General features: G+C 48.3%; 2 protein-coding genes across 2 annotated transcripts in view; one reads left to right on the top strand and one right to left on the bottom strand.

Annotated features, from left to right (window-relative positions):
• LOC134410619 (lipid transferase CIDEC-like) overlaps nt 1-22,355 on the bottom strand; it is a 103,717-nt gene that overhangs the window by 70,717 nt on the left and 10,645 nt on the right. The window lies entirely within an intron of this gene.
• Nucleotides 1,787-14,424, top strand: LOC134410853 (lipid transferase CIDEC-like). Its single transcript, XM_063144362.1, has 5 exons — nt 1,787-1,839; nt 6,968-7,112; nt 8,226-8,375; nt 11,840-12,027; nt 14,283-14,424. The coding sequence occupies exons 1-5, from the start codon at nt 1,787-1,789 to the stop codon at nt 14,422-14,424; spliced, it is 678 nt and encodes a 225-aa protein (XP_063000432.1).

Genomic DNA, 22,355 nt, shown 5'->3' with positions numbered 1-22,355 from the left:
TTGGACTGGGAGTAGGGAGATCCGGGTTCTAGTCCCCACCCGGCCATGGAAACCCACTGGGTGACTTTGGGTCAGTCACAGACTCTCAGCCCAACCTCCCTCCCTCCCAGGGTTGTTGTTGTGAGGATAACATGGAGAGGAGGAGGAGGAGAATTATGTATGCCACTTTGGGTTCGTTGGAGGAAAAAAGGCAGGATATAAATGCTGCTATTATTATTATTATTATTATTATTATTATTATTATTATTATTATTATTATCTTCCTCTTCCTCTTCCTCTCCAGCCCACCGTATGATCCTCAATAGAGCTATAGCTGCCCGCCTTCCCCAACTTGGTACCCTCCAGATGTTGCACCCAACACATCTGGAGGGCTTCAGGTTGGGGAAGTCTGGTGCATGCAGGCTACAGCACTGAACACTGTTGAGAAGAAACTAGACGGGGAACCTGCCACAAGCACTGGGGTGGACCCTTCCTCCTACCAGATAGGCTCTTGTTCAAAGTTCCAGACAGCTATTTCCCTCCCCTTGGAGTCTGCCACTCCCTTCCCCACATCTTCTTGTCTTCTGTCTCCCCCCACCCCCCGCCCCAATGCCAGGCTGCAGAATATTCTTTGGCCTCATTGGCTGCCCTGTTAACCTTCTAGCATTTTTTTTTAATGTTTGCACTTCTGCAAAACCTAAGCATGCTCCTGCCTGCCTCTCTCCTCTCAGTGGCCCTGCTTCTGTTGGCACTCACCACCCAAGTTTGCTGTTGGAAGGGATCATTAAGGTAGGATGACCATATGAAAAGAAGGACCGGGCTCCTGTATCTTTAACAGTTGCATAGAAAAGGGAATTTCAGCAGGTGTCACTGGTATGCATGCAGCACCTGGTGTAATTCCCTCTTCATTGCAAAGCTGCAGGAGCCCTGCCTAGAGTGATAAGATCCAAAAGAGGGCAGGGCTCCTGCAGCTTTGCAATGAAGAGGGAATTTCACCAGGTGCTGCATGCATACCAGCGACACCAGCTGAAATTCCCTTTTCTATGCAACTGTTACAGGAGCCTGGTCCTCCTTTCCATATGGTCACCCTAATTAAAGAAGCACAGCCAGGTTGTGTGTGCGCACTCCCGTTCTCTGCACTTCGCTTCCCTTTTAATTATTGGTCCCCCTGAGGTTATATCCACTGCAAACATGGGCTGGATCTACTAGGGTGACCCTATGAAAAGGAGGACCGGGCTCCTGTATCTTTAACAGTTGCATAGAAAGGGGAATTTCAGCAGGCATCATTTTTATTTATGGAGAACCTGGTGGAACCTCCTCTTCATCACCACAGTTAAAGCTGCCCTCTTTTAAATCTGGTCACTCTAGGATAGCTCCTGCAGCTTTAACTGTTGTGATGAAGAGGGAATTTCACCAGGTTCTCCATATGTACAAATGACACCTGCTGAAATTCTCTTTTCTATGCAACTGTTAAAGGTAGAGGAGCCCTGTCCTCCTCTTCATATGGTCACCCTAGGATCTACACTACTGCTTTATAACGGCGTACAACAGGATTGACAACGAAGCGTTCTATCCTGCGTGCTGGAGATCTGGTGTAAACTTGGCCCAAGCTGCTGGGTGCTGCAGCTTGCATGTGGGCGCCTGGGGAGACTTTTAAAAGTTCCTAGTGCTGCTCCTCTTGCTGCTACAGCCCTCTTAAGGAGAGGGAATGCTCATTGAAATGAATTTCTCCCCTACCTCTACTGCCTCATTATCTCTCCTCTCAAATTCCTTTCACTCCAGCTTGGGAAGCAGATTGCTTGCAAGGATGGATTATGCCATGAAATCGCTGAGTTTCCTCTCCCTGCGATCTCTGTCCAGGTGAGCGATCGCAGAGTGTCAACTCTGAGTCTGAGGGCTGCAATAGTTAGGGTGACCATATGAAAAGGAGGACAGGACTCCTGTATCTTTAACAGTTGCATAGAAAAGGGAATTTCAGCAGTCATTTGTAAAAATGGAGGAGAGGAAAGGAACCTCTTGGGCAAGCACTGAGTCATTACTGACTCTTGGAGGGAGACCAGCTTTTGCTGACATTTTCTTGGCAGGCCTTATAGCGGGGTGGTTTGCCGTTGCCTTCCCTGGCCATTATTACCTTTCCCCCAGCTAACTGGGTACTCATTTTACTGACTTCGGGAGGATGGCAGGCTGAGTCGACCCAAGCCGGCTTCCGCTGGGATTGAACTCAGTTGTGTGAAATTCCCTATTCATCACAACAGTTAAAGCTGCAGGAGCTATACATAAGCTATAACTGGTATGATGAAGAGGAAATTTCACCAGGTTCTCCATATATACAAACGACACCTGCAGGAATTCCCTTTTCAATGCAACTGTTAAAGATACAGGAGCCCTGTCGTCCTTTTCATATGGTCACCCTACAATAGTAGGACATAGGCGTGCTTCACGAAATGCAAATTCCATCATCCGGAACAGCAAGAGGGCGACACCATTCCTATCAGGGGAAAGTGGAGACTTTGGGCAGGGCCAGCGTCCAGGGTGGTCATGAGCAGGCACTGGCCAAGGGCCCACACCCCAGCAGGGGCCCAGTGACAGGAGCAGGCTGGAGTTGCTCCTCCTTTCCCCCATTGCAACCTGTTTGTTCGCCTTCTTGCTCTGGCCCAGACAACAACGGTGGTAAGAAGTAGGGATGTGCTCCGCTTCTCCTCGAACCGGAGAAGCAGGAGCGGAGCGGGGGGGCTTCACCTACCCTAAAGGCAGAGGTGAAGAGGATTGGGGGGCCGGCGGAGCGTTGCGGAGCGGGTCGAGGTGAAGGCGGATCCTTCGCCTCGATCCGGAGCTCCGCAAGAAAGGTAAGTGGGGTTTACCGGGCCCTGCCGCTGTCGCCCATGCAGCGACGGCGGCAGGGCCCGGTAAACCCCCCTCCCTCCTCTCCCTTACCTTGCGGCCCAGACTTCCTGGTTGAGCCATGGGCTCAATTGAAGAAGCCGAGGGACTGCGGACGGACGCAGGTAAGGCCCCCCTCCCCCTTGGTCTCTGCAGGTAAGGGAGAGGAGGGAGGGGGGGCCTTACCTGGCACCACTCCCCTCCACTGCGGAGCTCCGATTCGGAGCCGGAGCTCCACAGCAAAGAGGAGCGGACTATGGGCGGAGCGGAGCGGGCCGATCTGAAATTTTCGGATCGGCCCGCGGGGTGGATCGGGGGGTCCGTGCACACCCCTAGTAAGAAGGAGGTTCAGGAGATGCCACGGCCTCCTTGCTCCCTGGCTTTCTGCTGGCCAAGTGAGCAATGGTGAGAAGATGGAGAAGGAGCCAGAGCAGTTGGCGACAATGGCGTTGAGAAGGGAAGAGGTCTCCAGAAAACTGGAGTTAGCCACGGACTTGAGTTACATTTATTTATTTATATATTGCCCCATAGCTGAAGCTCTCTGGGCGGTTTACAAAAGTTAAAAACAGTGAACATTAAAAAGTGTACAAAATTTAAAACCATCAAAAATATTAAAAAACAGTATAAAACAACAGCTTCCATTTTAACAACAACAGTTCTGGGGTCCGTTAAAAAATCAAACAAACTTGGCATATGTTGTTAAATGCTGTTAAATGCCTGGGAGAAGGGAAAAGTCTTGACCTGGAGCTGAAAAGATAACAATGTTGGCGCCAGGCGAGCCTCATCGGGGAGATCATTCCACAATTGGGGGGCCACCACTGAGAAGGCCCTCTCCCTTGTTGCCATCCTCCAAGCTTCCCTCGGAGTAGGCACTCGGAGGAGGACCTTAGATGTTGAGCGCAGTGTACGGGTAGGTTCATGTCGGGAGAGGCGTTCCATCAGGTATTGTGGTCCCAAGCCGTGTAAGGCTTTAAAGGTTAAAACCAGCACCTTGAATTGGGCTCGGAAACGTATAGGCAGCCAATGCAAGCGGGTCAGAGTTGGTCTTATATGCTCAAACCTCTCTGTTCCAGCTATCAATCTGGCCGCTGCATTTTGCACAAGCTGCAGCTTCCGAACCATCTTCAAAGGCTGCCCCACATAGAGTAGGGTGACCAACTGTCAGGATTTCCCCGGATTTGTCCTGATTTTTGTTCTTTCCCTGGTGTCAGGGGGGATTTTCTATAATTTTCAATAATGTCCTGGAATGACACACCTTCCTCTTTAAGGCTGCCATTAGCATGGCAGGAAGGAATGACATGCTTTCTTGAGGCACATCATTCCCCCACCCTGAGCTCCAATTGAGGTCTTAAAGGGGAAAGTGGGTCATTCATGGACATTATAGAAAGGGGCCAGTTGGAGTGGATGGTGGTGGTGCAGAATGAAATCCTTTCCCCTCCTCCACTCCAATCGGGTTCTTTAAGGTGGCGGGGGAATAACGTACTTTCTGCAGGACTCAGAAAGCTGCTTCCCCCCCCCACACACACACTACGTGTCCTCTTTTTTGGTTTCCCAAATATGGTCACCCTAAATAGAGGGCATTGCAGTGATCTGATCTGAAGGTGACATGACCCCCACTTAGCTACCTGTACCCGATGCTCAACATCTAAGGTCCTCCTCCTGGTGCCAATTCTAAGGGAGGCTCGGAAGATGGCAACAAAGGCGAGGGCCTTCTCAGTGGTGGCCCCCCATTATGGAATGTTCTCCCCAACAAGGCCTGCCTGGTGCCAACATTGCTATCTTTTTGGCGCCAGCCAGATTGAGACTTCTCTCTGTTTCCAGGCATTTAGCAGCATGTGATGAGATTTTAATCGATCCCAGATCTGTTTTTTAGGTTTGGCTGAAGGTTGTTTTTAGATGCATGCGGTCTCTGTGTATATTATCTGTTGTATGTTTTTATGGCTTTACATTTTGTATATCATTTTAAATGTTTTAATCTTATGTAAAGTGCCCAGAGAGCTTTGGCTATGGGGCGGTATAGAAAAAATTATTATTATTATTATTATTATTATTATTATTATTATTATTATTATTAAATGTATTTATTTACCACATTTCTATACTGCCCAACAGCTGAAGTTCTCCGGGTGGTTATTACAAGTGACAAACTTAGTGTGATTGGTTCTTTGTGGTGGCTTTATCTAGTGGTAATGCTGATGTATGGGCAAATTTCTGCTGGGAGTACATGCTACTCTCGCCTTGCAAAACTGGGGCTGAGATCCAAGTTCTACTTGTGGTATAAGGGAGGAGAAGGAGGAGGATAAGAAGAGATGGGGGGAAGTGGTTTTAAATGTAGTCCGGGGAAAATCCAGGTTTAAGCTTTTGTAGTTGTCTGCCAAGAAACGATTTAATAACAGTGAGTACTGTCTATAAATAGACGCTTGTCTGGTCTTGTTCAAATATGCGTATTTTTCAATAAATCTGCCATTAACCTTCTTCATACGGAAACTGGCATTCATACAAATTACCCTCAACCCGGTGCCCTCCAGATGTTTTTTGACATCAATCCTTTTAAATTTTTATTTTGCGTTTTGTCGTGTTGTGTTTAATGGTTTTAATTGTTATGAACAGCCCAGAGAGCTTCAGCAAGGGGTGGTGGTGGTTATATGCAAATGGATTTAATGCATGAAGATGAGCCATACTGAGAGATAGTGTGATGTAGTGGTTAGAGTGTTGGACTGAGGCTTGTGAGATTCAAATTCTAGCCTCCACTCGGCCATGAAGCTCACAGGGGAGCTGTCTATACTTTGTCTTTGCCCCAGAATGGCTCCGAATCCTTGCTGCATCAGTTATATAATGCAGCCAACAATTCAGAGCCACCCCGGGTGCAGAACTGAAGATCTGCAGCTGAAAAGTCAGGAACTTACCCTGATTTTTCCTGCGTGAGCGAGGTCAGTGCAGCTCTTCTGCCCTCTGTCCTCGCTCCAGCGCTGATTTGGGGGCATTCGCAGGCAGAACGCAACTTCTCTTCTCGATCCTCCCAGAGTGCAGGACACGGAATAACGAGCTCAAGTTACAGGAAGCCAGATTCCAGCTGGACATCAGGAAAAACTTCCTGACTGTTAGAGCAGTACGACAATGGAATCAGTTACCTAGGGAGCTTGTGGGCTCTCCCATACTAGGGGTATTCAAAAGGCAGCTGGACAACCATCTGTCAGGGATGCTTTAGGGTGGATTCCTGCATTGAGCAGGGGGTTGAACTCAATGGCCTTGTAGGCCCCTTCCAACTCTGCTATTCTATGATTCCCCTTGGTCACCAGAAGCCATGGGAGGGGGATTGTGCCCAGTTCTGGGCACCACACTTCAAGAAGGATGCAGGCAAGCTGGAGGGGGTTCAGAGGAGGGCGACCAGGATGATCAGGGGTCTGGAAACAAAGCTCTATGAGGAGAGACTGAAAGAACTGGGCATGTTTAGCCTGGAGAAGAGAAGATTGAGGGGAGACATGATTGCACTTTTCAAGTCATTGAAAGGTTGTCACACAGAGGAGGGCCAGGATCTTTCCTTGATCATTCCAGAGTGCAGGACACGGAATAACAGGCTCAAGTTATAGGAAGCCTGATTCTGGATAGACATCAGGAAAAATGTCCTGACTGTTAGAGCAGTACGACAATGGAATCAATTACCTAGGGAGGTTGTGGGCTCTCTCACACTAAAGGCCTTCAAGAGGCAGCCGGACAACCATCTGTCAGTGATGCTTTTTAGATGGATTCCTGCATTGAGCAGGGGGTTGGACTTGATGGCCTTTTAGGCCCCTTCCAACTCTACTATTCTGATTCTGTTTAATTAAATTTGTAAACTGCCCAACTGGCCAGTGCTCTCAGGGTGGTTCACAATCCTGCAAGGCTGAAGGCTAAAAGGCTGAAGAGCCTCTCGTAAGTCTTACTTGCTGGCACCGAGAGCGTTAAGCTAAAGTATGGTGGCATTTTTGGCCACACCTCTTTTGCCATTGGCTGTGCCCACCAGTGGAATGCGCCCCCTTGAGAGCATCTCTGGAATTTCACCATCTCTGCAGAGCATGATGGGGTAGACAGAAGTGGACAAGTATAATCTGGTTGTCCTCTGCATCAGGTCTGCATCTTCTGGGGACTCCTCTGTGACTCAACAGCTCCCAATGCCTCCGACATCCCATGCCCGGCCTTATCGGGTGAGCACTTGGAACCGCACCGTGCGCAAGGGGATCATGGCAATGAGCTTGAGCCATCTGCTTGAGAAGGTGAGGTCTGCCTTATGCAATGGAACCATCCGTTTTGAGACTCGGTGGTCTGTGTGTCTTAGAAACAGTCAACTTCATTTTTTCAGGCTGACATGGCTTCCCTCAAAGACTCGTTGGAACTCTAGACTGAGGTGCTAAGAACTCACCGGCTGGTTTCACACAACATGCTAACCTACCGTGAGTTAGCGTGTTTTCCAAATGCAGTGCGTTTTCCGCAGGCATTTTTTGCAGGGTGGCGTATTAACCATGCAGTGTGGTTTATTTTTTATTTTTTTTATACGTCAAACAATACATCAATACAAAATAAACAATACTACATAATACACAATAATATAAAATAAACATTTGATAATCATATATTCTCAGTTAATTTTCTTAACATAATCATACTTAACATAAAAGTGTTCCCCCCAACCACGGGATCTTATTCATGTTTCCAAAATCTCATTGCTTCCTCTGGAGGTGTTTTCCCTCTCCCCTTTAATAATACAAATTCTAGAAACTGTTTCCATATTCCCTCAAAGTCATTCATTTTTATCATTCCTCTTCTAACTTTTATATTACACGTTAATTTATCGTTAATAGCAATATCCCCTATTTCTTTATACCAGTCTTCTATATGATAATCCCCTTGAACCTTCCAGTTCCTAGATATCATTAACCTTGCTGCTGTTAACAAATTCGTTATCCATTCTTTTGTCTCTTTATTACAATTCAATTCTCCATATAATGATAACAATGCCACTATAGGTGTCTCTTCAATCTCCATTCCTAAAATTTCTTTTATCTCATTAAACACCATTTCCCATAATTTTTGTATAAATTCGCATTCCCACCACATATGTAAATACGTTCCTTTCTTTTGACAACCTCTCCAGCAGCTTGTTGAATTCATCTTATTTATTTTATTTAATCTTACCGGGGTTAGGTACCACCTCCGTACAATCTTATAATAATTTTCTTTTATCCTCACAGACATATTTCTCAACACTCGTTGTTTCAATGTTTTTTGAACTAGCTGCCTCATCAATCCATGGCTTGTTGTTGGGTTGCTCAGGGTGCTAAACAAGCCACCCTGCAGAAAATATAAGGCCGATTCCTATGTTCTCATAGGTGCACTACGTTTTGCCTGTGGTGGGGGCCGTAACCCTTGTCCTGGATGAAGATGGCACCATTGTAGAGACCGAGGAGTTCTTCCAGACCTTACAGGACAGCACCGTATTCCTAGTGCTAACCAAAGGACAATCCTGGTACCCAGCGAAGGTGAGCAGACGTCGCGCGGGACCGGTCCATTTCGTGATGGGCGTGTCTGTCAATTCCGTGTTCTCCTGAGTTTGCCTGTTTCCAATCTTAAGTTAGTTATATCCTGTTCCTAAATCCGTTTGAGAAACTTGCAAAGTCTGCCCCCAAATGTGCACATCCAATGCGTATTTCTCCTACTACACATGCTTTTGTATGCATTTCTGCATGCTGCACATTTTTGTCTAATCCGTGCATGTCTCTGTGTGGTTCCCCCTAATACAGCTCTCATTGCATGCATTTTTTGGGGTGGGGATCAGATAAGATGCATTGCAAAACTGAAAAGTCTTAATTGCTGAAAGAGGGCTGCATTTTGCTTCAGGAACTGCAGACTAGGTAGGACTGTATTAAATCGTGAACCTAATAATAAACTGCCCAGAGAGCTTCTGCTATTGGGCGGTATAGAAATGTAATAAATAATAATAATAATAATAATAATAATAATAATAATAATAATATATTTATTTATTTGTTACCCGCCTCTTCCTCTGGATCAAGGCAGGGTACAACACAAATGCAAACACCATAAAATACATATAACTAATTAAAACATTTTAGACCAATATATTATTAAAAGCAGCACATTATTAAAAAGGCATCTTAAATTTCCACTGGATGGGCCTGCCGGAATAGATCAGTCTTTATAGCTTTCTTAAATGCTAAAAGACTTTTAAGTTGACGAATCTCCTCCGGCAGGCCATTCCACAGTCTGGGAGCAGCAGAAGAGAAGGTCCTCTGGATAACAGTTGTTAATCTAGTTTTTGCTGGCTGAAGTAGATTCTTCCCAGAGGACCTGCATGTGTGGGGCGGATTGTAGAGGAGAAGGTGATCCCGCAGGGAACCTGGACCCAAACCATGCAGGGCTTTAAAAGGTGATAACCAACAGTTTATACTTCGCCTGGAAACTAATTGGCAGCCAGTGAAGAAATTTTAAAACTGGTGTAGTGTGGTCCCCCCTAGGTGTACCAGTGACCAACCTGGCTGCCTTATTTTGAACTAGTTGAAGTTTCCGGACTAGGCACACAGGTAGCCCTATGTAGAGCGCATTGCAGAAGTCGAGCCTCGAAGTTACCAGCGTATGCACGACCGTCTTTAGGTCTTCTGACTCTAGGAAGGGGCGCAGCTGGCGTATCAGCCGAAGCTGATAGTAGGCACTCCTATTATAATAATGAATAATATAATAAAAGCACACAACTTGAAAAAATAGCATCAGGATACAGAACAGAACTTCATAATTAAAACATGCTCAACTGTCAGGAAATTTCTGAATCTGTAAAAGACAGCATGACTTGGCAAAGCCCGTCATGACCGTCTAGAAAAATCGCCATGAGTGAGAAAGATAATAATAATAATAATAATAATAATAATAATAATAATAATAATTTTATTTCTTTTTTACCCGCCTCTCCCTCTGGATCGAGGCAGGAAACAGTGTTAAATACAACAATACAATGCATAAAACTGGTTAAAAGAGCATATAAAACCGATACAATATTAAAATAACAATCACAACATCTTGAAATTGACTTTCTCTTGCATCTCTGGCAGCATCTGGTTAACATTCATATAACTTCAAAGAAGTGAGCCAAAAGAAGATTCCTTTGAGATAAATGCCCCTCTGCTTTGATGCTCATGATCTTTGCCAGTGAGGTTCTTTTCTTCCCTTTTTTCTTTTTAGGTGTGCTTTCTAAGTGCATCCCTGCATTTCTGCGTGAGATCTGTTTGTTACTTGGGGGAAACAGAGAACAGGTCCGAAACAGGAGGTCAGATATCTGACCCCTAGGGGTCAGGTGCTTCACCGACCTGCAGGTGGACTAGGAGTCCACTCTTTCAAGCCTACCTCTGCGGCCTTAACCTAGAAACTTTCATTTTACAAGCAAACAGCATTGGGCATCCGAATAAATCCCACCATGTGGTGGTAAACAATATAGCCTAGAGGGAAAAATCAATGCGATTGGATCCTTGGCTATTAAAGATGCCTGCCTGCCTGCCTGCCTGCACAAAGGCAAGTAGTCCAATATACTTCTCTGTGAACATTACAGCAGTGTAGAACTTCAGGCCCGGGGGCGGGAAATCCCTGCCCTCTTCCCCCCGACCATCAATTTCCTTCTTTTTGTGCAACTTTTTCCCATTTTAAAATAGTGTTGCTGTTTTTCTATGCACCAGGAACATGGAACTACTGGTACAGCATGGGGTGGAAGTTGGAAGGCAGAGGAGAAGAGAAACAGACCATCCTGGATCTAAAATTTCCTAGCTGTACCACTGTCCCCTTCCCCACCACCCCATCTCTTTTCCTTACCAAGTCATCCGACGGAAGAGACGAGGGTCCCTTTTTGTTTTATTTTTCCACCCCTCTTCTTTTTCTCGTTGACCGGGCATGCTGTAAAGGAGAGCTTCAGCCTGCACCTGCCCAGCATCTTAATTTCCTACACTGAGGCATTTGTGGGAAATGAAGATGGCAGCCGCTCGAAGCCTTCGCCTTGCTTTGAAGCTACCAGGAAGAAAATGGCCCTGTTCAGAAGACACCTTAAACCATGGTTTTAACCATGGTGAATAAAGCAAAAAGCGTTATTCACTGTGGTTAAAGCTGTGGTTGAAGGTGTTTTCTGAACATGGCCTGGCTTTCTGGGTTAACCACTGTGGTTAAAGCCATGATTTAAGGTGTCTTCTGGATGGACCCAATGTGTTCACACAGGCGTGTGCAGCACATTTCGTTTGGTTGTGCACCCAGGGATTTTTTTTTAAAAAAGGTGAATATTTATTGAATACTCAATCATAAAGGACATTATTTTTATTCATTTATTTAGTAGACACTGATGCTCTACTCCGCGTTCGGCTTGCCTGAGTACAGGAGGGCCGTTACAGGTGGGAGTGGTGGAATGAGCAGATGCTCCTCAAGCTCCTGCGGTGGTGGGACTTTGTGGTGACACCGGCCAGAGGAGGGGCTTACGAGGTGATCTCAGCATTCGGGGGCCTGCCTCCTGGCCGCTTTGAAGTACAGCTCCTGGCAAAAAGGTTCCCAGCAGAGTGATTCCTTTCCCCCCCTGCTGCTGAGAGCAATGGTGCTCTCTCGGCGGAAGCAGTTCCTTGGCGTGGTGGTGGGGCAGCTGGAGGACCGTTCCCTCTGTGTCTGGATCCCCACTCAACGATCCCCTCAATCTGGTGTCTATTGCTTGAGACATTAAGGGTGTGCCTGGGCACACCCTGCACACCCCTTGTGCATGCCTATGTGTGTTAATTTAGAAAAAAGAGAGTTGGAGTGCCAGGACACCTTGGTGAGCCCCAAGAAAGGTGTCCAAAGGGTCACATTGATGCCCCCAGTCACCGCAGGCCCCACCCCTGCCTCAGACCCTCTACTGAGGTGAACGATTGCTGGTTGCCTATTCCATGTGCGTTCTCTTCCTCTCTCTCCCTCTGTGTCTGCACAGACCCCAGGCTACCAACTTGCCCTATCCCACAGGCCTCCACACAGCCACGATGTGGCCTGTGTGACCCTTGACCTCTACAAAACCAAACCCGAGGACTTCATTGGCTGCCTGAGTTTCAAAGCTGTTCTCTATGGCAGATACAGCATCTCCTACGACATGCACTGTGGCGGGGCGAAGAGCATCGTGAAGTGAGTATCAAACCAGCCACCCCGGCAGATCTAGGGAGAGAAGGGGGGATGGGGTTCCCGGAGGGGTGCAAGCAGGTGACGGCAGCTTATGCCTCTCTGACTGGAGTGACACAGGCCTACGCAGGATTAACAGGCCCCAGGGCGGCACCTTTCCATGGGTGTCCAAGAACTAGCCACCTTGTTGGTAGGAGCTAGCGTGGTTGCCAACTTTTCAAGGGAAGTGATCAAAATGTGAAGGCGCTGGAACGCCTCCCCTATCAGGCAAGGTTGTTACAGCTGGGACTGTTTAGCTTAGGAAAAAAGTGAGTAAGGTGAGCCATGGCAGATGGCAGGGCCAGTGTCAAGGGTAGGTGTGGTTGGGCGCTGGCCAAGAGCTCACCCCTCAGCAGGGCCCATTGACAACAGCTCCCTGGGCTTGCTCCTCCTCCTCCTCACCATTGCAACCTGCTTGGTCTCCTGCCTCCTGATCTGGCCCAGACAACGGAGGTGGCGAGGAGGTGGAGGAGGAGGACGCCACGGCCTACTTGTTCATGGCTCTCTGCCTGCCAAGGAAGCAAGCAAGTGGTAGCAATGATGAGAGACAGACGAGGGGCAAGAACAGCAGGTGACCATGGTGGTAAGGAGGTTGACTCACCGAGGAGGGAGGCCATGGAGGGTATCTTGACCAAGGGCCCACAGAAACCGGGCCCTGGCCCTGGCGTATAAAATAATGCGGAATAAAAGTGGAGGAAGTAGACAGGGAGACATTTTTCTCCCTCTCTCATAAAGTAGAACCCTAATGGGTTCTTTCCGTGAAGCTGATTGGTGGGAGACTCAGGGCAGATCAAAGGAAGGACTATCTTCACACGGCACAGAGTGAAACTATGGAATTGGCTACCACAAGACGTGGTGATAGCCACCATTTGGGAGGGCTTTAAAAGAGTATGAGATGAATTCCTGGAGGAGAAGGCTATCCATGGCTACTAGCCCTGATGGCTATGTGCTCCCTCCAGTATCAGAGGCAGTAAGCTTATGTATACCAGTTGCCGGGGAACATGGGTGGGAGGGTGCTTTTGCACAGTGTCCTGCTAATGCGTTCCTGGTTGGCCCCGGTGTGACCCGAGTGCTGGACAAGGTGGAGCCTTGGTCTGATCCAGCAGGGCTCTTCTTAGGTTCTTAAGGAAGGGGGCTGAGAGGGGGGTGTTACGGAGGAACAAGGCTTAGGTTGCCACCATGGGAGGCTTCTAGGAGCTTCTATCAAGCTGCAATAATGCAAAATTAGAAACGTGAACTTCAACTGGCCTGGAAGCTGTGTTTTATGAAGCTGCTTTTGAAACGGAATGAACAGAACGAGCTAAAAAAAACCAAGCCCCTTTATGGAGCTCTGTTGACCGTTGTGAATAGTCACCATCGCTGCATGGGATTTTGGGAGGAAATGAACGCTAGCAGGCGTAGTGATCTGTAAGGATTCTCTGCGGCGTGCGAGTTCTCTTTCTGGTGTGGACAAAAGGCCGGGAAACTTCACGGTTGCTGTACATGGAAGTTCTAGTGAAGATCACAGGCTCTCCCAGCCTGGTTCCCTCCAGATGTATCGGGCTACCACTCTGGCTGGGAATGATGGGAGTTGTAGTTCAACCCATCTGGAGGGCACCAGTTTTGGGGAAGACTGGATGATAGCGCTGGGCAGCTAATGCTGTTCAAAGTATCCCAGTAGGCCATAACCACAATGAAGGCAACCTAAATTTGACCGTTTTGGCCTCGTTGCCACTGGGGCGGTGGGGGCAAGCAGCGGTGGGGACCACCCCAGGGAGGGAGGAGCAGGTGAATGAGTGATGGTTGAGCTCAGCCGCATACCCTGAACGGTGTCTCGTGCCCGGTTTGCATTTGCTATCGCTGCTCATTCTGCGCGAACGGGAAAATCACACAAAACGACCAGTGATCGGATGTGACAGTTGTGTAAATTTGTGCAAATCCCCCCCTCCCCATAGACTGTAGTGGGGCTGATTTAGAAATTCGCACAAATTTGTAAATCTGTGCAAATCGAACACCAGCACATGTCCGGCAAATGGCAAACGTTTTCAGCTGTCGTGTTTTCGTTCGGAGGCATATTTTGCCAGGAAAAAAGGAGTTTTTGTACTTCCATCGTGGCAGGGGTGACATGGTTCTCACCCCCGTTCTACGTAGTTGCGAATGAATGAAGGCCCGCTCCTGGCTCCCCGGTATGCTTAATGCTCTGTCTCCCTCCCCCCCTCCCTCCCTCCCTCCCTCCCTCCCAGGGAAGCTTTACGCTGGACTCTCTACACCATGCAAGCCACAGGCCACGTCCTCATTGGCACCTCCGGTTACATGCAGCAACTGCTGAATTCCACTGAGGATGGAGGAGAGGGCCGTGAAGACTCTTGTGTGGCACTGCAATGACGTGGATCCCTTCCTTCCTGTAAGATGCTGCAATGAACCTGCACCTGCTTGGAGTCTGATGCAGATAGGGACTGTCACTCCTCCTCACCCATCGCCTTGTTCCTATGACTCAAAGCTGGCGTCTTGGTCGTCACTTGGTAGCACATGGTCTCCCTCTCCCCAAAAAAGCTGATGGGGGAAACCAGGGGATGCGGCAGCTCCGAATGCCAGTGGGGCGCTGAATCCGTGCCAGGTTTTAGTCACAACTCTAAAGAGGCTATCCTAGGTGCTCGCTTCTGACTGGCTCAGACAGAAATCCAGAGTGGATTCACCATCCTGTTGACATCAGAGCTGCCAGTCTGCACCGGGGGGGGGGATGGGGGGACACACACGGGCCCTTGTATATCTCCTCCTGCACTTACTCAACACTTTTCTTCGGTTTGCCCTTAAAAGTCGGAACGGAGTTTACACAGCACCTGATTTATACATGGGATGCTAACGCTTGGAAGTTGAGAACCGGTATGCCCTATGGCCACCTCCCCCAGCTTGGTGCCCTCCAGATGGGTTGGGATTGCAACTCCAATCATCCCCAGGAATGATGGGAGTTGTAGTCCCAACCCATCTGGAGAGCTCCAGGGCGGGGACAGCTCTTGGAAGGTAAGACTGTATGTTCATCACATTTCACGTCCTCAGTGGCACGGGAAGAAATACCGGGGCACAGAGAGAGATCCTCTGATCTCCGCATCTGGCTGGAAGCGGCTACTACAAGTTGGCTAGCCAGCCATTTGCCCTCACGCACACACCCTTCGCCTTGCTTTAAAAAAAGGATGTGCAGCCTTATTTAATTACTGTGCAGTGCTCTCTAATGTAAACGGGTGCTATTAATTAAAGCTTTTTGTGTGTTTTCTTTTAGCTTGGAGCTTCTGCATTGCTTATTCTTTAAGTGCCCCCTCGGAGCATTTCCACCGCATTGTGGTCAAATTGGCCCAGCGGTGATTAGCATGTCTTCAAAATCGCAGGAAGGAAACAGCAGGGCTGTACAGGCTCAAGAGTTCTGTAGAAGTGAAAATATATAGAGAGAATGTGGCATGTAGAGAATGACAGCTATGTTGGAGATTTTTTTTTTTTAAGTTTCTAGTCCATATTACTTTGAAGTGTGTGTTTTGACAGAATCAGAAGCTGGAGATCTCTTGCCACTGGAAATCCTATTGACTGTAGCACTTATGGTGCTAGTACACTGAAAGTTACCTGCCTTCAATCTGTTTTATAGGTCTATAACAGTTGCTGTCTTGCTTTCAGGCAAGATTTTTATTACGCAATCACCTTGCCCCATTCATTCAGTTTTACAGAGCAGCTAAGACAACATCTATTTCCTCTTTCTTCCTTCCTTCCTACAAAGCGGAGGAAAAGATTAAATAGCTGCTAATGGGCCTGTTCAGACAACGCGCTAAGCTGTGGTTAGGCCGCTAACCCTTTTGCAGCAAATGGTTAGTGAGTGTATTTAAACTGTGGTTACGTAGCCACCATGGTTAGGAATGGTTCACACGACACGCTAAGTCATAATGTTTAGCTCAAAACGCTTAACCACTGTGGCTTAGCGTGTGGTCTGAACAAGGTCAAAATTTTTTGGTATTGCTAGGAGCCCTCTGTTTGGAAGCATCCTTACCTAGGGAGGGACACAAATAGCAAGCTACTGCATCACTCATCACAGATTTCCTTTTGATCTAGGCAAAATCCTACACATTTGTAGACAGAGGCCCCATTCAGAAGACACCTTAAACCATGGCTTTAACCATGGTGAATAAGGCCTTTTCCTTTATTCAGCATGGTTAAAGCTGTGGCTTAAGGTATCTTCTGAACATGACCTGGCTTTCTGGCTTAGCCACCAAAGCCGGGGCATGTTCAGAAGACACTTTAAACTAGGGCTGTGCTCCGCTTCTCCTCGGACCGGAGAAGCAGAAGTGGGTCGGGGTGCTTCGCCTCCCCTTAAGGGGGAGGTGAAGAGGATCGGGGGAGCAGCGGAGCGTTGCAGAGCGGATCGAGGTGAAGGCAGATCCTTCACCTTGATCCGGAGCTCCGCAAAAAAAGTAAGGGGGGTTCACTTGGCCCTGCTGCTGTCGCCCATGTGGCAACAGCAGCAGAGCCAGGTAAGGGGGCAAGGGGGAGGGGGGTCTTACCTGCATCCGTCTGCGGTCCTGCTGCTGCTTCAACTGAGCCTGTGGACTCAAACAAGAAGACTAGGCTGCAACTGCAGCCTGGTCTTCCTGTTTGAGTCCTCGGGCTCAGTTGAAGCAGCCACGGGTCTGCGGACGGACGCAGGTAAGGGGAAGGAGGGAGGGGGTTTGCCTGGCTCTGTCACCACCACCGCCCTTGTGGCAGAGCCAGGTAAAGGGGAGGGGAGCCTTACCTGCATCTGTCGCGGCCCATCACTAGCTTCACTAGAGCTCGCAGCTCAACCAGGAAGTGTAGGCCGCAAGTGGGGCCTACAGTTTCTGGTTGAGCTGTGGGCTCTAGTGAAGCTGGGCTGGGCCGGACACTGGTAAGGGGGAGGAGGGAGGGGGGCCTTGCCTGGCGCCGCCCCCCGCCACTGTGGAGCTCTGATTCGGAGCTGGAGCTCCGCAGCGGAGCGGAGTGGACCCTAGGTGGATCGAGGCAGGGTGGAGCGGGCCCAATCCGCAATTTGCGATCGGGAGCGGAGAGGATCGGGGGTCCGTGCACAGCCCTACTTTAAACCATGGCTTTAACCACAGCGAATAAAGGAAAAAGCCTTATTCACCGTGCTTAAAGCTGTGGTTTAAGGTGTCTTCTGAATGGGCCCAATGAAATTTTCTACAACTCCAGAGTTTCCAGTTGGAGGTTGTTTCTCCGTCACATAGGATTGCGCCTCAACGTTCTTATGAATGATTCTAAGAGTGTAAAAAAGTCAAATGAATTTCCGTCAGAAAAGTGCACCCTGCAATGCTATTGTTGTTACTGTTATTGTAGCCTTTTCTATTCTTTTTCTAAAAACTCGGCCAGCATTTTTCAGGAACAACATAAACCAGGGTGACCCTATGAAAAGGAGGACAGGGCTCCTGTATCTTTAACAGTTGTATTGAAAAGGGAATTTCAGCAGGTGTCATTTGTATATATGGGGAATCTGGAGAAATTCCCTCTTCATCACAGCAGTTAAAGCTGCAGGTGCCCTGCCCTCTTAAATCTGGTCACTCTGGTGTATCTCCTACACCTTTAACTGCTGTGATGAAGAGGGGATTTCACCAGGTTCTCCATATATACAAATGACACCTGCTGAAATCCCCTTTTCTATGCAACTGTTAAAGATACAGGAGCCCTGTCCTCCTTTTCATAGGGTCACCCTACATAAACCAAGCCCTGCTGGATCAGACCAAGGGTCCATCTAGTCCACCATTTTGTTCACTCAGTGCCCATGGGAAACCCACAAGCAGGGCATGAGTCAACAGCACCCTCCTACCCATGTTCCCCAGCAACTGGTGTACATAGTTTTACTGCCTCTGACCCAGGAGGTAGCTAACAGCCATCAGGACTAGTAGCCCTTAAGAGCCTTCTCCTCCAGGAATCTGTCCTACACCATTTGAAAGCCATCCAAATTGGTGGCCATCACTACGTCTTGTGGCGAATTCCATTCCGCGCTGTGTGAGTGAAGGAGTCCTTCCTTTTATCTGTCCCGAATCCCCCACCATTCAGTGGTGCTATGGGGTGACCCCCGTTGGCTTCCAGTATTATGAGAGGAGACTTCGAGAGGCTTTCAATCGCAGGAAAACTCCATGTTGCAAGCAGTCTGGGGAGAGCAGTATATAAGTGGGAGGCAAATTGCTTCTGAAGGTGATCTGTCAAGGAGTCAAAAAGATTGCCTTCCATTCCAGGAACTCTCGAAATCACACCTAATGGCACGCATTATCTCAAGCGCATTCTGATTCATCACCGTCTCACAGAGGGAGATGCAGTCAATTGCCAATCTGAGGTTGCAGCCCGGATCGGAATATTGGTTCAGTGCGGCCCACTTCCGTAAGTAGGAAATTGGGGGCACTGTGGTGGACAAAAGCCTTCTGCAGGATCGATTTGTTTGTGGACGTGTTGCACCTTATGGCAGGTATGCAAAAGACATGCACTTAAAATCAGGGGTGTTCTGCCTATTTCACAGGTATCTTTCATTCTGTCACCTGTCCATTGATGGAATTGGAAGGGAGGTTTTTTTACAACCAGAATTTATTTATTTATGTATTTATTAAATTACATTTTTATGCCACCCAATAGCCGAAGCTCCCTGGGCGGTTCACAAAAATTAAAATCATGAAGAGCGTAAAAACAACCAACGATCTAAGAACACAAATACAAAATACAATATAAAAAGCACAACCAGGATAAAACCACACAGCAAAAATGGAGATAGGTTAAAATACGGAATTAAAACAGCAAAGTTTAAATTTAAGTTAAATTAGGTGTTAAAATACTGAGAAAATAAAGTCTTCAGCTGGCAACAGAAGGAGTACACTGTAGGCGCCAAGTGAACCCCTCTGGGTTCGTGCTATTTTGTGTTGGAGCGAATGCAGGCTTGCTGCAATGTTTGCTAATACCTATTTGTTCACCTGCTATAGCGCAAATCCCTCCCCAAATTGGAAAAAAGTCCACAAATTTGCAGAATCCACATTTGTCTTGGAAAAAGCTGGCCCGTTGAGAAATCTGTGGATTGCATTTATAGGAATCCAAATTCATTTGAGCCCGTTGTAGGTTTCTCCAACGTCCCTTCTTAGAGGGATTCTGAGGCCAGAAACTTGTTTTGACTACCAGAACTGTATGGAGCTCATAGGTCTTCCACAGAGAATTTTTTTTACAAATGAATGTGGTCAACTCTCCCCGACCCACCCCGGCTTTCTTTATTCCAGCAGTATAATTTGGGTCAAAGGAGAGTCATTTTGTTATTTCTGTTGTGAAACAGCTGGGAGCGAAAAATCCTTGCGGACCTACTGCAGATGACCCAGGGTGTGTCTATACATGGGGAACGCCCGCAGTGCCTGTGGGTCTGCGCCGCGCCAGTTAAATGACACAGGTGCAGCTTTGCAGCCGTCGTGGACTTTTCCTGCTAAGCTGCGTATTGAAAAAGCCGGGGACTTACCTCAACTTTTTTAATGGGTGCGATGGCAGTATGACTCTTCTGCCATCTGACGTCTCTTCGGGGCCAATCCAGGGGCGGTCCCTCGTGGAATCATAGAATAGTAGAGTTGGAAGGGGCCTATAAGGCCATTGAGTCCAACCCCCTGCTCAATGCAGGAATCCACCCTAAAGCATCCCTGACAGATGGTTGTCCAGCTGCCTCTTGAAGGTCTCTAGTGTGGGAGGGAGCCCACAACCTCCCTAGGTAACTGATTCCATTGTCGTACCGCTCTAACAGTCTGGAAGTTTTTCCTGATGTTCAACTGGAATCTGGCTTCCTGTCACTTGAGCCCATTATTCTGTGTCTTGCACTCTGGGAGGATCAAGAAGAGATCTTGGCCCTCCTGTGTGACAACCTTTCAAGGACTTGAAGAGTGCTGTCACGTCTCCCCTCAACCTTCTCTTCTCCAGGCTAAACATGCCCAGTTCTTTCAGTCTCTCTTCATAGGGCTTTGTTTCCAGACCCCTGATCATCATGGTTGCCCTCCTCTGAACACGCTCCACCTTGTCTGCAACAGGCAATTCCTCGCCTTCCACCTGGAAGAGTATGAGGGGTGTGTGTGTCTCCAGTGCCTGGATGGCTGCTGGAAACCCCACACTACATCCTTGGCATCAGGATTACCTGACACCACCCTGGGAGACGAAAACCATGAGGTTTTGGAGGGGAGGCTGCACCAGCCTGGCGCCATGAAGACAGCCCCCAGAGATCTCTCAGAAGATCCAGATCCACTTCCTGCCCAGCTCTGCCTTATGGTGTCGCTGATCTCTGCTTCAACACAGAGATGCAGAGGGCGTGGGTGAGAGAAGCAGCCAGATAGGTGTGGCATTTCCACTGGAGGCTCCGATGTCAGCTGGGCGAAGAATCCGCTCCGGGTTTCAGCCTGAACCAGCCAGTATTCTAAAGGAGCTTTCTGAGGAGCTGAACCCATTTTGGGCACAGGGGTCAGCGCTTTGGACAGCTACTTTAGAGCATATTTACCACCCCCCTAACCTCAGAACCACCAGCCTCCACTGGTTATCATTTAGAGCAACCTCAGCTCTGCCCACTACCCAAAAGAGAATATCCTAAGGGCAAAAAAAGCTGTCAAATCAAGTATTTGTCGATTCCAGTAGGTTGGCTCCAACGTCAACCAAGCAAGTTCAGAGAAGCGGTGTTCCACGGATGCAGGTCTTGGCAACTTTTTTTGTATTAGCAGGGACTGTGATGTCATCAGCCACCCCCTGTTCCCTCTGAGCTTAGCTGCCACCCTCACTGCAGCGAGAGGGGAGGGGGAATGGATTTCCCCAGCAAAACTATAAACGCACACACACACACACACTGACTGTTGTAATGCAAAGTATTTTGGAATAGCTTCGTCTCGAAAGAGCAAGTCAGACCCTGTAGCTATTCCATAGGCCTGTTCCTGGCAGAGAGTAACGCAGCAGCCTGGATGTTTGGGCTCTCCTTGGGGTGGGGGTGCTATTAGGGATGTCCCCGGCTGTGGAATCTGGCACTTTGGGGGCAAGCCCCCACCCCCTGACTCGGCTGCATTTGCAGGCTGAGCTGTGGGGCTTTCCCCAAATCCAGGAATTTCTTCTGCTTTTTTTTTTAATTGTGTAAATAGAAATGTGTGCAATTTGGGCACATTTCTGTTTATTTAAATTAAACACACAAACACAGACAAATCTGCAAGCTGCCCCTTCAGGATGCATATTGAGTTGGGCCAACTTGTGGGGAAACGAGCCAAAATCCAGGGGACCGAGCCCACGAAATCCCGGCATGTCCCAACCCCCAGGATGAGTCCCTTCGACATCTGTAACAGATATGGGGATCTTTGTGATGGGTGTCTGCCCTTCAAAACTTACTACTACATCGCTGAGCAGATGGGTTAAGAACCTAAGAAGAGCCCTGCTGGATCAGACTGAGGGTCCATCTAGTCCAGCACTCTGTTCACACAGTGGCCGAGCAGCCGTCGGCCAGGGATGAACAAGCAGGACATGGTGCAACAGCACCCTCCCGCCCATGTTCCCAAGCAAATGGTGCACACAGGCTTACTGCCTCGGATACTGGAGGTAGCACACAACCATCAGGGCTAGTAGCCATGGATAGCCTTCTCCTTCAGGAATTTATCCAACCCCCTTTTAAAGCCATCCAAATGGGTGGCCATCACCACATCTTGTGGTAGTGAGTTCCATAATTTAACTCTGCGCTGTGTGAAGAAGTCCTTCCTTTTATTTGTCCTGGATCTCCCACCCATCAGCTTCATGGGATTGACCCCATTGGGCTCTAGTATTTTGAGCAAGGGAGAAAAATGCCTCCCTCTCCGCATTCTCCGCACCAGGCATCATTTTGTACACCTCTATCATGTCTCCCCATAGCCTCCTTTTTTCCAAGCTATGTGCAACTTAACGAGTGACCTCCATGCTATTGAAGAAATCTCCTTGTGCTGTTTAGGGTCCATCAAAAATACAATTTTAGGTGAAAAGGGGAGGAAAAAACTGGAGGAAAAAAATGCACAGCTTTACTTGGTGTGCATTACACCATGGAAGCAACGGGCTTACGGTTGCTACATCTCTAAGTTTCCAACCCTGGATCCAGGGAAGCAAGCCTTACACCATCTCCTTCCCAAGGGAGACGTGCACAGCCGGCCTCCTCCGACTTAATGGATGATATATACGCTATTTATGTCAAGCTAAGCGCACTGTGTCCGACATGTGCTTTCGGGCCTAATGAGCTAATGTTGCGCAGCCTCGCTTCATTTAGAGGAGATTAAGAGGATGTTGCTCTTGCCGACTGATGT

The sequence above is a fragment of the Elgaria multicarinata genome, chromosome 18 (assembly GCF_023053635.1).
Source record: "Elgaria multicarinata webbii isolate HBS135686 ecotype San Diego chromosome 18, rElgMul1.1.pri, whole genome shotgun sequence".
NCBI classification, from domain to species: Eukaryota; Metazoa; Chordata; class Lepidosauria; order Squamata; family Anguidae; genus Elgaria; species Elgaria multicarinata.
This window is presented reverse-complemented; position numbering and strand designations above follow the sequence as displayed.

Excerpts from the sequence above, each read along its gene's own strand:
- LOC134410853 (XM_063144362.1), top strand. The coding sequence starts at position 1,787 with ATGGATTATGCCATGAAATCGCTGAGTTTCCTCTCCCTGCGATCTCTG. Across the intron at positions 1,840-6,967 it reads TCCCTGCGATCTCTGTCCAG|GTCTGCATCTTCTGGGGACT; the intron begins GTGAGCGATCGC and ends CCTCTGCATCAG. Across the intron at positions 8,376-11,839 it reads AATCCTGGTACCCAGCGAAG|ACCCCAGGCTACCAACTTGC; the intron begins GTGAGCAGACGT and ends GTGTCTGCACAG.